Source organism: Cuculus canorus, chromosome 17, assembly GCF_017976375.1.
Source record: "Cuculus canorus isolate bCucCan1 chromosome 17, bCucCan1.pri, whole genome shotgun sequence".
NCBI classification, from domain to species: domain Eukaryota; kingdom Metazoa; phylum Chordata; class Aves; order Cuculiformes; family Cuculidae; genus Cuculus; species Cuculus canorus.
The window spans coordinates 11,114,711-11,131,169 of NC_071417.1; the positions used below are offsets into that span (position 1 = coordinate 11,114,711).

At 52.0% G+C, this 16,459-nt stretch overlaps 1 protein-coding gene across 3 annotated transcripts in view; it reads left to right on the top strand.

The window, feature by feature from the left end:
- AIFM3 (apoptosis inducing factor mitochondria associated 3) overlaps positions 1-16,459 on the top strand; it is a 34,550-nt gene that overhangs the window by 12,987 nt on the left and 5,104 nt on the right. For all 3 annotated transcript variants that reach the window (XM_054082625.1, XM_054082623.1, XM_054082624.1), the window contains exons 3-14: positions 1,652-1,865; positions 5,269-5,378; positions 6,440-6,549; positions 6,663-6,707; positions 7,624-7,720; positions 8,921-9,033; positions 10,766-10,852; positions 11,812-11,903; positions 13,170-13,300; positions 14,728-14,843; positions 15,169-15,240; positions 16,080-16,143. In XM_054082625.1, coding sequence (XP_053938600.1) covers positions 1,652-1,865; positions 5,269-5,378; positions 6,440-6,549; positions 6,663-6,707; positions 7,624-7,720; positions 8,921-9,033; positions 10,766-10,852; positions 11,812-11,903; positions 13,170-13,300; positions 14,728-14,843; positions 15,169-15,240; positions 16,080-16,143 — 1,251 coding nt within the window. The remainder of the gene's footprint in view (positions 1-1,651; positions 1,866-5,268; positions 5,379-6,439; positions 6,550-6,662; positions 6,708-7,623; positions 7,721-8,920; positions 9,034-10,765; positions 10,853-11,811; positions 11,904-13,169; positions 13,301-14,727; positions 14,844-15,168; positions 15,241-16,079; positions 16,144-16,459) is intronic.

Below are 16,459 nucleotides of genomic sequence, written 5' to 3' on the forward strand. Positions count from 1 at the left end.
GCAGAATCTCCTCCCTGGCCCTACTGGTCCCACTGCTTTGGAGCTTCTTGAGCTGGGTCAAGAAGCAGAAACTTGCAGGGCTCTTGAAACAGCTGCCTGCCTCCAGTGCATGCAAGGCCATGACCATTTGCTTTTCTTCCTTCCTAAATGGACAACCTTCCTCTTGACCTTTTCTTGCATTGGTCCCTCAGTGGACTTGTAATAAATGGCATGGAGCAACAGATGGAACTGGGAAGACCCAGCACCCCTCTGTTGCTGCAGGGCTCATCCTGCTTTTCTGGGATATGTTTTTCTCCTCTCTTTGCCTTGCCTTAACCTGTTTGTAGAATCATTAAGGCTGGAGAAGCCCTCTAAGCTCATCCAGTGCAACTGAGCCCAACCCCACCATGTCTACTAAACCTGAAGTGCCATGGCTACACATTTTTCTAACCCTTCCAGGGATGGAGACTCCACCACTCCCTGGTTAGGTCATGAGTTTTGTTCTTTATCTTATGCACAGCTTTTCCTCTTCCTGACATTTATGGATGGGGAAAGCTCAGCAATCTTCCATTTGCTTGAGATACTTCTCCAGTCTCTGGCACTCCCTGTCCTGGCTCACAATAGAACTCCCCTGGGGTTATTATAAATATTAATGGCTTTGGATTTTTTTGAAGTCCCTAGGAGGTTAAGTGATGTTTTTCACTTTATGATGTGAGAGCTCATCAACAGCTTCTTCTGATGCTTCTGTCTCCAGCCTGCTCCTCCTGGGCATGGGCGGTGGGTGGGCGCTGCCCTTTGAGAGCCAAGGTGAACATCTCCATGGCTTCACTCAGGTGGGTGAGGAGATGGGTGAGAAGAGCCCCTGTGCTTCTGCTCTATCCCTGCCTGGGGAGGGGAGGACTAGCAACACATCTCGATCAAGGAAAGGCAGACAAGCAGCTGCCTTGCTCCATCGCTGCCCCAGGACAGCATTCAGGGTACCGGTGGGGCTGAGGGGACCTGCAGGCTCCTGTGTCCCTTCTCATAGATAAGGGGTTGCACTTTTCTGGCACGAGCAGCTCCCCCGTGTCCCTGGGTCTCACGGTTCCTGGGTCGGGGATGCTTTTATGGTGTGTGCTGAATTAAATGGACAACTCTTGCTTTTCCCATTTGGTGCTGAACACTCACTTTATGCTGAAAACCTCATGCAGAAATAATTTTGGATATTTCTAGTTCCTTATTAATTGGTTTCCATCTAATGAAGCAGCATTATACACCATGCGGTGTTGCCTTTCCCTTTCAGTTAATGTTATCTGCAGACCATTAAAGGGGTTTCGACGTCTGTCTGAGCCCCAGAGGCCTTGGCACGTCTCACATTTAGCTGCCTGGAGCTGTTTTCCACTAAACAGGAGAGGAATTGTGACTGTGGGGTTGTTTTGCACCGATGACTAATGTCTGCTTTCAAAAATATGTACTTTATGCATGCAAAGGTGGAGAAGGAACAGTGGAATAATGGGCTTGGGTGATCAAGCTGAATTTGATGTTGAATGTTTTATCTTCTCAAGCAAGTCAACAAAAAATGTCTATTCTAATGTCTGTCGGTGCCTTTCGAAGTCCAGGGGAGGATGGAGAGGCAGAACGGCAGCAAAACCTATGGCTTCAGTTTAATGAAGATTTCTGTTTGTTCCTGCAGTTGAAGTGAAAATTGAAGTGGTGATACCTGAGAAGGAGAGAAGCAAGGAGGAGATGTCGCCCAACGGGAAAGCCAGCCCCCTGATCTACAAAGTCAACGGAACTGCCCGGCATTATCACCTTGAGGAGCATCCCATTGCTAGCAATCCCTATCACAACCCAAAGGATGTGGTGGAAGCATCCGTGTGCCATGTGAAGGACCTGGAGAACGGACAGTAAGTGCCTACAATTTTTGCAGGTGCAGCTTGAAAGACCTTATAACCCAGATTAAACCTCCTGTCTTGTTATTTGGAGTTTCTGGAGATGGTAATTTAACTTCATAGAATCGTGGAATAGTTTGGGTTGGGAGAGAACTCAAAGCCCATCCAGTTCAACCCTCTGCCATGGGCACCTCCCACTGGATGAGGTTGCTCTGGATTCATCCTGGCCTTGAACACCCCCAGGGATGGGGCAGCCACCACTGCTCTGGGCAACCTGGGCCAGGGCCTCCCCACCCTCGCAGTAGAACATTTGTCCCTAAGATCTCATCTCAATCTTCCCTCTTTCAGCTGAAAACCATTCCCCCTCATCCTATCCCTGCACTCCCCGATCAAGAGCCCTTCCCCAGCTTTCCTGGAGCCCCTTTAATGCTGCTGTAGGATGCAGCCCAATGGAGTTCATGGAGACAACTTCTGCTGCCTTCATGTTTGAGGTGTTACTAGAAGCGCATGCTCTGGTTCAGCGCCTCAGTGCGAGAAAGGCATTGGAAAATTAGGTCTGCAATCGATCCATCGACTGGAACACATAAGGTAGAGCAGACTGAAAGATTTGATAGAGCTCTGCTGGTTATGGGGATGGTGAGGAGGGAGCTGGCTGCAGACCATGAGAGCAGATCTGGCCGCAGGTGGCTGTCGTAGGGATCTCTGCAGCTAAAACCAGGGCTGGAAACTGGCCTCACACCTCAGTCACGTGTGCCTTCAGCTACTGAACCACACTGGTGCAGCAGGAGAATTGCCATCACTGCATGTTCTAAGTTGAGAATAGCTTTTTTTTCCTAGCAGGCTGAGTCTAGCTCAAAAGGGGAGATGCTGTGAGAAGGTCTCATGGCTTGTGCGAGCAACGGACCAGACCAAAGGACTCACCTCTTGCTCTCACCCCCAGAAGGGGTTTTCTGGGATGCTGCTCTTCAGGACTGCACTGGGCAGTGGGATTGCATAGGCAGAGCAGCAGCGCCGGGCGCTGGGATAAGAGTTTGACCTTCTCTACATGGTGTTAGTGAAGTCTGCAAGCACAGAGTGCTCTTCCTGCCCACCCTTTCTGTCTTTCTTGTACTAAGACTGTCTCAGCAGAACCAATAAAAGATACTGGAGGATAAATTCTGGCCCAGCCTCCCAGCAGGCTGTTGGGGGGAGGTCAATGAACTGCAGACAGAAACCAACCCCCAGTGCTCCCTCAGCTCTGGAGTAAAGGTCCTTTGCAAACCAGAGCCCAGTTTTAGCTGGTGCTTCTCAAGTAGGGAATGCAATGGGGCAAGAGGACAAATTCCCAGCTGAGTAAACAGCTCAGTGGGGAAAAGCACAGCGTAAATCATCCTCTCCTTCGCTCTGGAGTGACTGTGGGTTCTGGAGCCTTGCACGTGGCTGTGTGCTGTCTTGAAGACATCAGGGCTTGTTTGTGACACTCAGATCACGCAGGTCCTTGGGTAAGCTGTAAACTCCTTTGCCTGTCTTATCTTATCTTCCCCCGGAGTTACAGCTGTCATTTAACCCCAGGTGTTATCTGAAGTGCTGCACAGCTGAGGAATGCAGCAGGACTTGTACTGCTCTGTTCCCCTGGTGCTGACAGAAGGACCTCCGAGTGCCAGGTGTCCTACACAGGGATGGAGATGAGCTGCATTGCTGTGGACTGAGGCTGCCAAATTTCTGGGACAAAACCGTTCCTGAGGGCAGGCAGGGTGAGCTGTGCTGCTGTTTTCACCCAAGGTGTCGAGGGCATTGAACATTTGGCCCAGGTTACCCAGAGCAGTGGTGGCTGCCCCTTCCCTGGAGGTGTTCCAGGCCAGGTTGGATGGGGTTTGGAGCCCCTGATCCAGTGGGAGGTGTCCCTGCCCATGGCAGGGGGTGGAACTGGATGGGCTTTAAGGTTCCTTCCAACCCAAACCATTCTATGATTTGTAGATCAACACCAAGCTGTGTGAGGACAGGGTTTCTGACTGGAAGAGGGGAGGTTTCCATGTAACGGCAGTCTGTGCTCTGCGCTAAGCTCCCAGCAAAACAAGGGCTCACTCTTCATCTCTGCTCTTTGCTCTGTGGTTGGCTGAAATGCTCTGCTGTAGGAGAGCAGCTGTGGATAATTGCCCCGGGAAGAGGTTCACTGCCTCACACAGGGATGACCTTGAATTGCACAGGGTGTGTCAGGGCTGTTGGTTGGAATGGGAGCATCCGAGTGGTGAGAAGAGAAAAAGAGGTGAGGACAGGACATGCTGGGATGAAGATCTGGTGGAGACATAGCGAGAGAGCTGAGAGTAAACATTTGCTCAGAACAGAATCATAGAATCATGCAATGGTTTTGGTTGGAAAAGGACCCTAAAGCCCATCCAGTTCCAACCCCATGCCATGGGCAGGGATCCTCCATGCCAGGGTCAGAGCATCCTGACCTCCCACCGGATCAGGATGCTCACAGCCCCACTCAACCTGGCCTTGAACACCTCCAGCTTTGCTTTTCACAAACAGCTGAGGGAAACCGCACAGGGTCACACGGAGGTGTTAGCTCCAGGAATAGGTGTTGAGGTTTTACCAGGAAGAGGTGTTGACCATGGTGTTGACCCTGGGATACAGCCAGGACCAGAGCGTGGCTCCCTGTGGCACAGGGAGGCAGACCCCGAGACCGAGCGCGCAAAGGGTCAGAGTCTCCTCTCCTGGTTTTTGAGCCTCAGAAATGTTGTGTTTGCTTTGAGTGAATACGAGGCTGGCAGGGGCCTGCTGAGCTGCTGGGGCCAGGAGGGAGGCCACCGAGTAGTAAAAACAGTTTGGTTTCTTGCTCCCACTCCATGCTGAAAAGCTGTATCCTGAACCACGGCCCTTGGGTGGAGCCCTTCTTTGCAAGAAAAATTGACCTTTTGCAGAATTTCCCCTTAGCGTTGGAAAAGGAACCTGCCCAGGAATTCCAGTTTTCCACCAAATTTTTCAGTTTTCAAAAGCTGTTGTTGTTCTTTTTATTTTTATTTTTTTTTTCTTTTCTGGGAAAGCCAAAGCGCCGCAGAACGTGTTCCTCTTCCAGTGTTTTCAGGAAAATCTTGGAAAAAAAAGAAACCAAACTGATATCTGCATGGGTACAGATGTGTGCCAGCTGCTTCCTGAGCAGCTGGGGAGGTGCTGTGGGCTCCATCCTGGCACGGTGACCGATGAAGAAGCTGCCACTCAATGGCTCAGCTTGGATGCGCCCCAGGCTGGGAGAGCAAAGCAACCTCCCAAGCTGGTTCGGTGCAGGAATGACCTGTATGGCACCTGGAGCCCCTGATGAGCAAATTGAGGGAAAAGGGGAGCCGGGCAGGAGCAGGGCTGGGGTGCAGGGTGAGGAGGTCGTGTGTACTGTCAGGCAGATGCTCTGCCATATGTTTTCCATGCTTCTCCTCCCCAGGATGCGGGAAGTGGACCTGGGCTGTGGGAAGGCTCTGCTCATCAAGGAGAGTGGCGAGTTCCATGCTGTGGGACACAAGTGTCCCCACTACGGGGCTCCACTGGTCAAAGGTCAGTCTGCATCGCATCCCAGGAAACCAAGCAAGGGCACCAAAGGGTTGGCAAAAGGCAGCCCGGTGTCCATCCGGCAGTGCTGCCTGGTGTGGGGCAGAGCTGTGCTGCTCACTCAGCATCATCTTGGTGTCATCTTCTTGCATGGGCAAAAAGCTGGGGGTTGCCCAAGCCTCCCGGGAGCACTTGCCCGTAGGTTTGGGTTGCTGGTGAGCTCAGCTTGGCACTGCTGGTCACAGGGCTAGGGCTTCTCTGGGTGACTTTGAAGACCCAAACAACATGGGCATCATTAAATTCAGCTTCTGCTTCTTTCTCCAGCTGGAGCTGCACCTCTGGGATGAAGCAGCCGCTGGTCTCTGGCCTCACACAAAGCCTGCTTTTATGAGGCTTTTTATATTGTTCTGTTTATTGGTTTCCAGCCAGTGAGGAGTTAAAAAGGTGTCTTAAAGGGAAAAAAAAAAAACACCTTATGATTCTTCAGGCCACTCAGTCTTTAAAAACCACAAACCCCAGCTGCGTGTAAATCAAAATCCTGTCTGAGGGACGGAAGGAGGAAGCTCTTTGGGCTGATGGGATCCAGAGGAGGTGAGAGCTCACCTGTGGGTGCATCCCTGGGACAGCCCACTCGCACAGGGAATACAGGATTTACTGCAGAAGTGGTGGCAGGTGCTTCTCCTGCATCTCCAAGGGTGGTGGGTGATGAGACGTGGCACTGCTGGTCCTCAGCAAGCAAATGTGCATGCTCAGGACCAGTCCAGCACAGCTGAATTGTGGCTTTTTGCTCCACCTTGGCCTCTTGAGACAGCTCTTCCAGGCAGGGGAAGCCAAAGTCCAAGGTAGCAGCCTCTGAGCAAACACCTGCGAGGAGTGAACTCGTAGCTTTGGGCATGCCCCGTGTGTTCCTGGAGGTGGGCAGGCTCCTCGCTGTGTCAGGATGTGTCCTGAAACACGCTTGCTCTAAATAAGTGATGCTCGAGGCGCTGCCGGCTCCAGACGCTGCAGGCAGGGATGAGAGGCAGCTGCAGGGCAGCACCAACTCTGCTTTGCAATGTTTCCTGCAGGAGTTTTGTCCAAAGGAAGAGTCCGATGTCCCTGGCATGGAGCTTGCTTCAACATCAGCACAGGAGACATAGAGGACTTTCCTGGCTTGGATAGTTTACCCAGGTTCCAGGTGAGACTGTCATTCTTGCAGCAGCAAGAGCTCAGAGGGCTTTTCCAACTGTAAGCATTCCATGACTCTGTGATTCACTGTCCTGCAAACTGCGGCTGTTGTGTCACCCTCAGGTGAAGATCGAGAAGGAGAAGGTGTACATCCGAGCGAGCAAGCAGGTGAGGGGCCGCTGGCAGCCCAAAGAGGGGTGAGAAATGCTTTTTGTGGGCTCTCTGGAAGGGGAAGCAGTGCTTGAACAGAGGGATGAATGTCCAACGTGGGTAAACCAAAGGTCCACCAAGCCCGGTTCTGTCTCAAGTGGCAGCCCAAAGTTTGTACAGAGACATGAATTGGAGCAAGGCAGAGGTGTTCTGTCCTCCTCTCATCCTGTTTGTGTCCCCTTAGCCTCCTTGCAACTGCTGGGCACCTGATCTGGGGTGTCCATGGATTCAGGAGCTCTCACTAGCTGCTTGTCCGGAACTTGGTTTGTGTTTCCTTAAGCTCAAAGCAAATTTTAATTTAGTTGGCCCATGGAGACAGGCCTCCTCCACCGACCTTTTGGCCTTGTCTGCTGAGCCTGAATGTGGCACGGCAATGACAGAGGTCATCTGTGCTCCCTCTTGAGACCAAACATCAGCTCCTTCTACCAGAGAGGAATGTGGTGCATGGGCAAGGGTGGCTCTCATCCCCCATGATGAGATGCAGAATGAAGCCCGGACGGGCCTCTGCCATCTTTCTTTCAATGAAAAGCCTTCTTCTGATGTGTGAATCCAGCAGCTCAGACTCATCCAGACCCTGGTTTAGATCCAGTGGCAGCACTTCTACTCCAACTGCTTCGGGTGGGATGTGATGACGGGGGCTTGAGCATATTTCCTCTACCAGAAATGCATTTTGGCCTCCAATGGTCGTCAAGAGGGAGTCTGTGCAGCAGACATCAGGATGAGCGTGGATTTGGAATCCTTGTGGGTAGAAGAGTGCATTTGTTCCCTTTCTATCCAAGCAGGTTTATGACAACAGCGTCCCTCTTCCTGCCCGGCTACCCAGGTTAAAGCTGAGAGAAGAGAATGACTTTTCTTCTTCTTGTTGGTGGTGTAGGCTCTTCAGACACAGAGGAGGACAAAGATGATGGCAAAGTGCATCTCCTTGAGCAACTACAACCTCAGCAGTACCAATGTGCTGATCATCGGCGCAGGTATCGGGGGGTGTGTGTTGGGACTGTGTGTGTCCACTCCTGGGCAGGGAGCAGGATGTCTGTGTGCTGTGCACCTTCTGTCCTCCTGCGCCCTTCCCTCTCCAAAGGGTCAGACTGGGGGGTCTTCCTGAGCTGTTTTGTCCTACACACTAATGGTCCAAAGGTGTCCTGAGAAGCTTTGCATTCCATCACGGCCCTTTCTAGTGGGTGTCCTGAACCTTCTTCCCTCCATACCCTCCCTGGATACATCAGTAATGCCCAATCTTGATGATAGCACTGAAAGGGGCTCCAAGAAAGCTGGAGAAGGGCTCTTGATCAGGGATTGCAGGGACTGGGTGAGGTGCAACGGTTTTCAGCTGAAAGAGGGGAGATTGAGATGAGATCTTAGGAAGAAATGTTTTGCTGTGAGGGTGGGGAGGTCCTGGCCCAGATTGCCCAGAGCAGGGGTGGCTGCCCCATCCCTGGAGGTGTTCCAGGCCAGGTTGGATGGGGCTTGGAGCCCCTGATCCAGTGGGAGGTGTCCCTGCCCATGGCAAGGCGTGGAACTGGATTGGCTTTAAGGTCCCTTCCAACACAAACCACACCATGATTCTATGATCAGGCTGCCAGGCTGCAGGGGACAGCGTGCCCCAAGCAGCTTTTTTGTGGATTTAACCTTTTTTTCTGTCTTTAAAGACCAGGTAACACTCCTCCCTCCCCCTTCCCACCAGATAAATTGCTTCCAAGACCCTCTGCACTGACCACACAACCAGAGCTTCAGCCGTGAAGAAGGGAGGGCTTCCTGCCCTCTGTGTTGGGCTGTAAATCCACCAGGAGCTGAGTGGAACCTGCCAGACCTTCCTGAGGGAGGGGAAGGGGCTGAGCTGCCACTCATCTCCTGTGCTGCACGGGCTATGTAGGCACTGGCAGTGTTCCTCAGGTGCGCTCCTTGTGGATTTGTGCCAGTTTAGGGACAGACAAATCCCACAGAGGAATAATGTCCCACTCTACAGGCAGAGGGACCCTCCTGCTGCCCAGTGCATCCACCCTGACAGGCTTCCCGTGCGAGCTGTTTGACTTCAGGAGTCTGTTTGACTGTGATGTAAGGCTGGGGCTAGTGGCGATGGGGATTTTGGAATCGGCTTTGGTGGGTTTAGGGGCAAAGGGTTCAGATGTTCAGATGCCCAACATGCTCAGCTGCCACTGCTCTTCCTTCTGCAGGGGCAGCCGGACTGGTCTGTGCAGAGACCTTGCGCCAGGAGGGCTTCTCGGACCGGATTGTGATGTGCACCATGGACAGACACTTGCCCTACGACAGACCGAAGCTCAGTAAGGTTTGTTCCACTTCCATAGAATCATTGAATCATGGAATGGTTTGGGTTGGAAGGGGTATTAAAGACCACCCAGTTCCAACCCTCCTGCCATGAGCAGGGACACCTCCCACTGGATCCGGTTGCTCCAAGCCCCATCCAACCTGGCCTTGAACCCCTCCAGGGATGGAGCAGCCACTGCTTCTCTGGGCATCCTGGGCCAGGGCCTCCCCATCCTCACAGGGAAACAGTTCTCCCTAGAATCTCATCTCAATCTCCTCTCTTTCAGCTGAAAACCATTCCCCCTCGTCCTGTCCCTGCACTCCCTCTCTTAATCTCCTTGTGAGTGTGACTAACCCTGGAAAGAGTCATTAGAGGAGGTCATTAGTCATTAGAGGAGTCATTAGTCCTGCTGGACTGTTCCTCGTTGTCCTCTTTGGACCATGCCCTGCTCCCTGCTGTGCTGCTGCATCCCTGTTACTCTCTCCGATGCACTGGGCAGCAGTGAACCCCGTGGTGGTTGTGCACCTCCCTGCACCCCAGCTTGGGGCCCAGCGCTGCCGAGGCGAGGGGCCAGGCATTCCTCTCTCTAAACGTTGGGTGTTTCAGGAATTTGCAGTAAAACCTGTGTTACCCTGCACCTGCCTCTGGTCCTAAGATACCGGTCTCTTCTGAGCACCGCGTTATCTGCAGGCACAGTCAGGGAGTACCGTGCAAGGCTCATCCCAGCCCCTGATCTCCACCTCCAGGGAGAAGGACCTTGCACATCCATCCCCAGGGGCAGATAGTGAAGCCCTTGATTCCTGCATCTGCTGTCCCACTTGGGACAAGCCCAAACGTGGGAGGCAGAGGTAGATGCTGCTGCTGCTCAACGCTGTGTGATACGTTGCAGGACTTGATTATGGCATGTGTGTGGCCATGCCCATTCCTGCTGGAGGGATCATAAGATCATTGAATGGTTTGAGTTGGGAGGGACCTTAAAGCCCATCCAGTTCCACCCCCTGCCTTGGGCAGGGACACCTCCTGCTGGCCCAGGTTACTCAGCCTCGTGCACTGGGACACAGAGCAGCCTGCACGCAGGTTGCTTGGTGCTCAGCTTGTCCTCAGCCTATGTCTGAGTTTGTGTCCAAAGCGTTAGGAGGACAGATGGACTTAGGCTCAGATGTAAGCTCAACCCTGTGGGTAAACATGAAGTAGGTCTCACCCAAGTGACCAGGGAAGACTGGGAAGAGTAAAAACCTTTATCTTGCAGCTAAAGATGAGCAGGTGTGGGCCAGATGCCCCTGCTTCAGCTTTTGAAGGAACTTGTGCTACTTACGTTGGGTGCTTTTGAAAGTGTTGCCCTTGCTGTGTTCATGTCAATCGTTTCTATTTCCTTTTTAGCTTCCATTTCCCCCGACAACTGATTGTTTTCCAAGGAATGGGGCTTTTCTTTTGCTCCTACGAACTTGTGTGTATTATGAGGAGCTGCAGGCAGAGCTGATGCTCAGAAGCCCATGCTGTGGTCCTATTGGTCAGTGCCAGCCCTGTGCCAAGCAGGCAGAGAAGAAACCAACACCCAGTCCAGCGTCTTTTGGTGACTTTGACTTGAACAGGCTTTGATTCCAGCCTCTGAAGGGCCACTCTCTTAACCCGTGCTGTGAGGATCAACTTCAGACCATCTCTGACTCGTGTGGGGACCAGGCTTTTCTCTCTTCCTCTGGTCAGCCCACAGTGGTTGACAGGAAAATGGCTTTTTTTTTCTTTTTTTTTGCAGTCGATGGATTCCCACCCAGAGCAGATCGCCCTGCGCCCCAAAGAGTTCTTCTGCACCTATGACATCGAAGTCCTGGCTGAAATGCAGGTAAGGAGAGTCCCATGTGTACCTGTGGGCTGTCTTCTCCCCGAGCTGGTACCAAATGCTGTGTGTAGGCAGTGTGGCAGTTGCCTTTGCTCTTGGCTTACTGGGTGCTACGGCAGAAACGCTGGCTGTCCCCCAGATCTCCTGTTTTATGCCTCCGAGCGCAGGCTGCTTGAGGTTGGTTGGAACCGCAGTTAAGGCGATTCCTTCTTCTGCAAACCTGGTGGCCATCACTCTTACCTTCACCTGTGAGCACCCTCATACGGATCTGGGGTGACCAGCTGGCTTCTCGTTAGGATATCAGCCTGCAAGAGTGCAGGCAGAGATGGCTCCAACATTTCTCCCCATTATTTTATTTATACTGGGGCCCTTGACTCAAAGAAGGACATGGATGGGCTGGAGTGTGTCTGGAGAAGGGAACGGAGCTGGGGAAGGGGCTGGAGCTCAGGAGTTCTGGAGCAGCTGAGGGCCCTGGGGTTGTTTAGCCTGGAGAAGAGGAGACTGAGGGGAGACCTCATCGCTCTCTGCAGCTCCTGGAAAGGAGGTTGTGGTGAGGTGAGTGCTGAGCTCTGCTCCCAAGAAACAGGTGATGAGGTGAGAGGAAACGGACTTGAGTTGCACCAGGGCGGGTTCAGATTGTATATTGGGAGACATTTTTTTACTGAGAGAGAGGTGAAGCCTGGCAGCGGCTGCCCACTTGGGGACATGGTTTAGCAAGCATGGAGGGGTTGGGCTGATGGTTGGACTGGATGAGCTTAGAGGGCTTTTCCAAACTTAATGTTTCCATGATTCTGTGATCTTCAAGGATTTGTGAAAAGGCAACAAAGAGTATTTAAGGTCTGGGTTGCCTGAGCTGTGGACAGTAGCACAGGGCACTAAAACCTAGCAGATAAGTTGACTGGGCTGGCAGCTCAGTGAACGTCAGGGCTTCATCCCATAACATTATTTAGGAATGATTTCAGGTTGCGGCTGTGGATATCAAGAACAAGACAGCCGTGTTCAAGGATGGATTTAAGATGGAATACAACAAACTGCTGATAGCGACGGGAAACACGTAAGCTATGAACGAACGTTTTATAAATCGAGAGAAACTGTTTTATCTGAGAATGAGAGGCGCTTGCGCCTGAGGATGTGGGGTCAAATATAGTGGTGGATTTGGACACTGAATCTGTTTGCAGAAAAGGCAAGAAACACCTATTGGATACATCTATATTTATATCTATATCTCTATGTATGCCTCTATAAAGCTGTGGTGCTGGGAATGTCTGCTCAGCCAAGGCTGAAAATCCTCCATGTCACCCAAGAGTCAAAAAGTAGATAACCACCAGACAATCCCAGTCCCAAGCACGAATACAGACTGGACAAAGAATGGATTGGGAGCAGCCTTGAGTAAAAGGGGTACTGAGGGCTGAGAAGCTCAACATGAGCCAGCAACATGCGCTTACAGCCGAGAAACCAACCGTGTCCTGGGCTGCATCCAGAGCAGTGGGACCAGCAGGGCCAGGGAGGGGATTCTGCCCCTCTGCTCTGCTCCGATGAGACTCCACCTGGAGCCCTGCCCTCGATACCCATGGCAAACTCCATGGTGACCATCATTTCTTACCCCTATTTATGAGCATCCTCACATGGATGTTCAACCAGCCACGGAATTGGGTTCAAAAGAAGATTAAGCCTTTGGCAATGATTTCGGAATCCTTAGGCACAAACTTCAGGTGTGGTGAGTAAATGGTTTTAAGGTACCTAAATTATTTAGGATCGTCCATCCCATTTCCTGCTGCGAGTCAGTTGTGCAGGGGCCAGATATGGAAAGATATCAAGGCTCCAGTAAGTGGCACAATTGAACTGGTACAGCATTGGCAGTGAGATGCAGGGAACAGAGTGCAGCCTGCATCCGCAGAGGGTTATGAAACTTTCAATACCTGGCTCCAAAGTGTCTGCTGGAGGACACAGGGAGTTTTCTTTATCCCGTTAAGCCACATTTTCCAGTGTGCCAGCAGCTGAGCACAACTTTGCAAAGTGGTGCCCATCCTGCACTGCGCTGCGCTGGCCCAGGAGGGAGCTCAGCCCTGCAGGGTCGATGGGTCCATGGATGGGGTCTGGGGCAGCCATCGAGCCCCTCTTGCCGCAGAGGTGTTTGCTCTTGTCCTCTGGCCGTTGTCCACCAGCATTTGGGGTTTCCCATGCGAGGTCTCCAGCTCGAAGAAAGGTGAAGAAATGGAAGCTGAGATTCTGCTGGAGCCCCGGCAAGGGGTCTGCAGTCTCCATTGCCACCATGAGGTCAAGAAAAGCCCCTGTATTGCCCTTGGTGTGTGTTTTTCAGGCCCAAAGCTCTCAGCTGCAAAGGCAAGGAGGTTGAAAATGTTTTCAACATCCGGACACCTGAAGATGCCAACCGTGTCGTGAAGCTGGCCACAAGCAAGAACGTGGTTATCGTGGGAGCATCCTTCCTGGGTGAGCGCTTGCTCAGTGGGTCTCTGCATCTCGGCTGTCCACGTCCTCCTGCAGACAGCCCCAGTCCCTTGCCAGTCGTTCCCTGCCCAGTTAGAGGTAACTCCCCTCCAGAACCTTGGGGGAGTCCAACTCCCAGGTGGGTGGTGAGGACTTCTCCTTTCTGAAGAAACTGGTTTTGCTGGAGAAGATCAGCCGTTCAGCTTGCTTGGACACAGGTATTGCTGTCCCAGTCTGAAAAGCACACGTCAATTCCAGTACTGGTCATTGAGTGGTTTCAAATCCAATGTGGCCAGATTTGCCTTTGCTTGGCAGGGTCTTGTTCATAGACCTTTGGGTTTGGTTGCTCTTGGACTTCTTAGTGGTGAAATTTAAAATACACAGGAAACATCTTACAGTTTCTTTGCTCGTTCTGCTTTTCACTTGATAAGGTTCTAAAAAAATTATTGTGGGTCCTGCAAGCTTTAAGCATAAGTGGTTTTGAGGCAGGGAATTTATGATAAATGTTCAGTATTTCTTCTTTTTGTTTAAAAAAAATTCTGGTTTAAAGGCTCCATTGATCCCATCTACAGAAAAGCAGGGGAGAAGGCAGCTGCAAGCTGCAGGTCAAAAAGATCTGTTTCCAAATAAACCTCTAGAGAAAGAAAGTGCCTTGGTGAAGGTTCCCATGAAATTGCCGGCACCAAAAGTGTCCTGTTGTGGTTGGAGAAAACACCCAGTGACAAGGGCTGTCTTCAGCCCTCAGGGCACAGCCTGGTGAAGCTGGGGAAGGGGCTGGAGCACAGGTCTTACAAGGGGTGTCTGAGGGCCCTGGGGCTGTTTAGTCTGGAGAAGAGGAGGCTGAGGGGAGACCTCATTGCTCCCTGCAACTCCTGGAAAGGAGGTTGTGAGGTGGGTGCTGGGCTCTTCTCCCAAGTAAGAAGAGATAGGACGAGACGAAATAGTCTCAAACTGCACCAGAGCACGTTCAGGCTGGGTCTTCAAAATAATTTCTTCACAGAAAGGATTCTCAGGCACTGGCAGAGGCTGCCCAGGGTAGTGGTGGTGTTGCCATCCCTGGAGGTGTTTAAAAGACAATCAGATGAGGTGCTCAGGGATTTGGTTTAGTTACGGACAGCTATGGTTGGACTCGGTGATCTCAAAGGTCTTCTCAAACCAAACGATTCTATGATATCTGCCTAAACAGTCCCAGGGAAGTTTTCCTCATCTCTAGTCCTTGCTCCAAGCGGTCAGTTCTTTCCTTCAGTCTTTGAAACCTGCTTCTAAGAATAAATTGCCATAAATCATAAATCTCACCTGAGGTGGTGTGACCACCAGGTTTGGTGGCATCCCAGATCTCCCAGTAGAGCAGCTCCAGCCTTCCTAGCCAGGAACAAATAAGTCAGCATTAGAGGTTCCTGCAGTCACTCAAACCTGCTTCTCTTCCCCAGGGATGGAGGTGGCTGCCTACCTCACGGAGAGGGCCCACTCGGTGTCCGTGGTGGAGCTGGAGGAAGTCCCCTTCAAGAAGTTCTTTGGGGAGAAGGTTGGCCGCGCTGTCATGAAGGTGACCTTGCTTCCCATGTTGGGGTGGTTTTGGTGACAGAGCGAGTTCTGCCTGTTTATTGCACTAATTAATTGGTTATTTGGTGTTTGTTGATTCAGCTGTGATGGCAGCAGTCGCTAGAAAGCACGACTAGGCTGCACCTTCCCTCTCGTGGGTCATGTGCTGTAAAGCTCTTTCTCTGGGACACGTGTTGGGGTGGGAGGTGGTGCCGAGTCCCTTTGCAGTGCAGGTGGTGGTGGACACAGAGGGTGGGCAGGAGGCACAGGGAGGCCAGCAAAGGGGGTCCTGATGTCCCCTGCTCTGTCCCGTGTCCCCCCCCTTCCAGATGTTCGAGAGCAACAGAGTGAAGTTTTACATGCAGACAGAGGTGTCGGAGCTGCGGGAGCAGGAGGGCAAGGTAGGGTGTGTTGTGTTGTTATATTCCCTTTCCCTTCCCACCCCACCCCCGGAGCTGCCGTTTCCTTCACTGCTGGGGTTTTGCCCTCTACTCTTTCCTAAGCCCTGAAATTCATATTCCTGGATTTAACCTCCAGGAGCAAAAGTGCTCCAGTTTGGGGTGTGTGGTGGTCTCCTTCTGCCATGTCCTGGGCTGCATCCAAAGCAGTGGGACCAGGGAGGGGAATTCTGCCCCTCTGCTCCACTCTGGTGAGATTCCACCTGGAACCCTGTGTCCAGCTCAGGAATCCTCAGCACAGGAAGGACACGGAGCTGTTGGAGCAAGTGCAGAGGAGGCCATGGAGATGATGTGAGGGCTGAAGCACCTCCTGTATGAGAACAGGCTGGAAGAGTTGGAGTGGTTCAGCCTGGAGAAGAGAAGGCTGCGGGGAGACCTTAGAGCATCTTCCAGCACTGAAAGGGGCTCCAGGAAAGCTGGGGAGGACCTCTTGATCAGGGAGGGTAGGGATAGGATGAGGGGAATGGTTTTTAGCTGAAAGAGAGGAAATGAAATCTTAAGGAAAAATGCTTTGCTGTGAGAGTGGTGAAGTTCTAGCCCAGGTTGCCCAGAGATGCTGTGGCTGCCCCATCCCTGGAGGTGTTCAAGGCCAGGTTGGATGGGGCTTTGAGCAACCGGATCCAGTGGGAGGTGTCCCTGCCCATGGCAGAGAGGTGGAACTGGATGGGCTTTAAAGTCTCTTCCAACCAAAACCATCCCATGGTTCTAGGATTAGGGTAAAAACAAAGCAAGCCCCCAGCTTTGTCCCTAAAACAACCGTAATGTCTATCTGCCTCCTGCAGCTGAAGGAGGTTGTGCTGAAGAGTGGGAAGGTCCTGCGTGCTGACGTCTGTGTCGTTGGTGTTGGTAAGGGCTGTTGCTGCAGGCAGGCACAGGGAGGAGGAGCTGGAGGGGAGGTGGCAGCTATGGGTCCCCAGGGCTGGGGGCTGGGTGGTCTGGTGGTGATGTCCCAGTCCTGCTTGACTTCTGCACATGTCTGCATAGCAAAGCTGGAAAAAGCCTTTCTAGAGCCTCCACCCAAAAATGCCTCTGGAAATTTGTTTGGAAAATAGCAGGTTTTTTATTTTTCCGGAAGAAAAGCCCCGTTTGAGCCAATTTCATCCTCTCAAGTTGTTTTTTTTTTTAAAGCCTCTCCAAACTGAATATTAGAGAAAGTGATGAG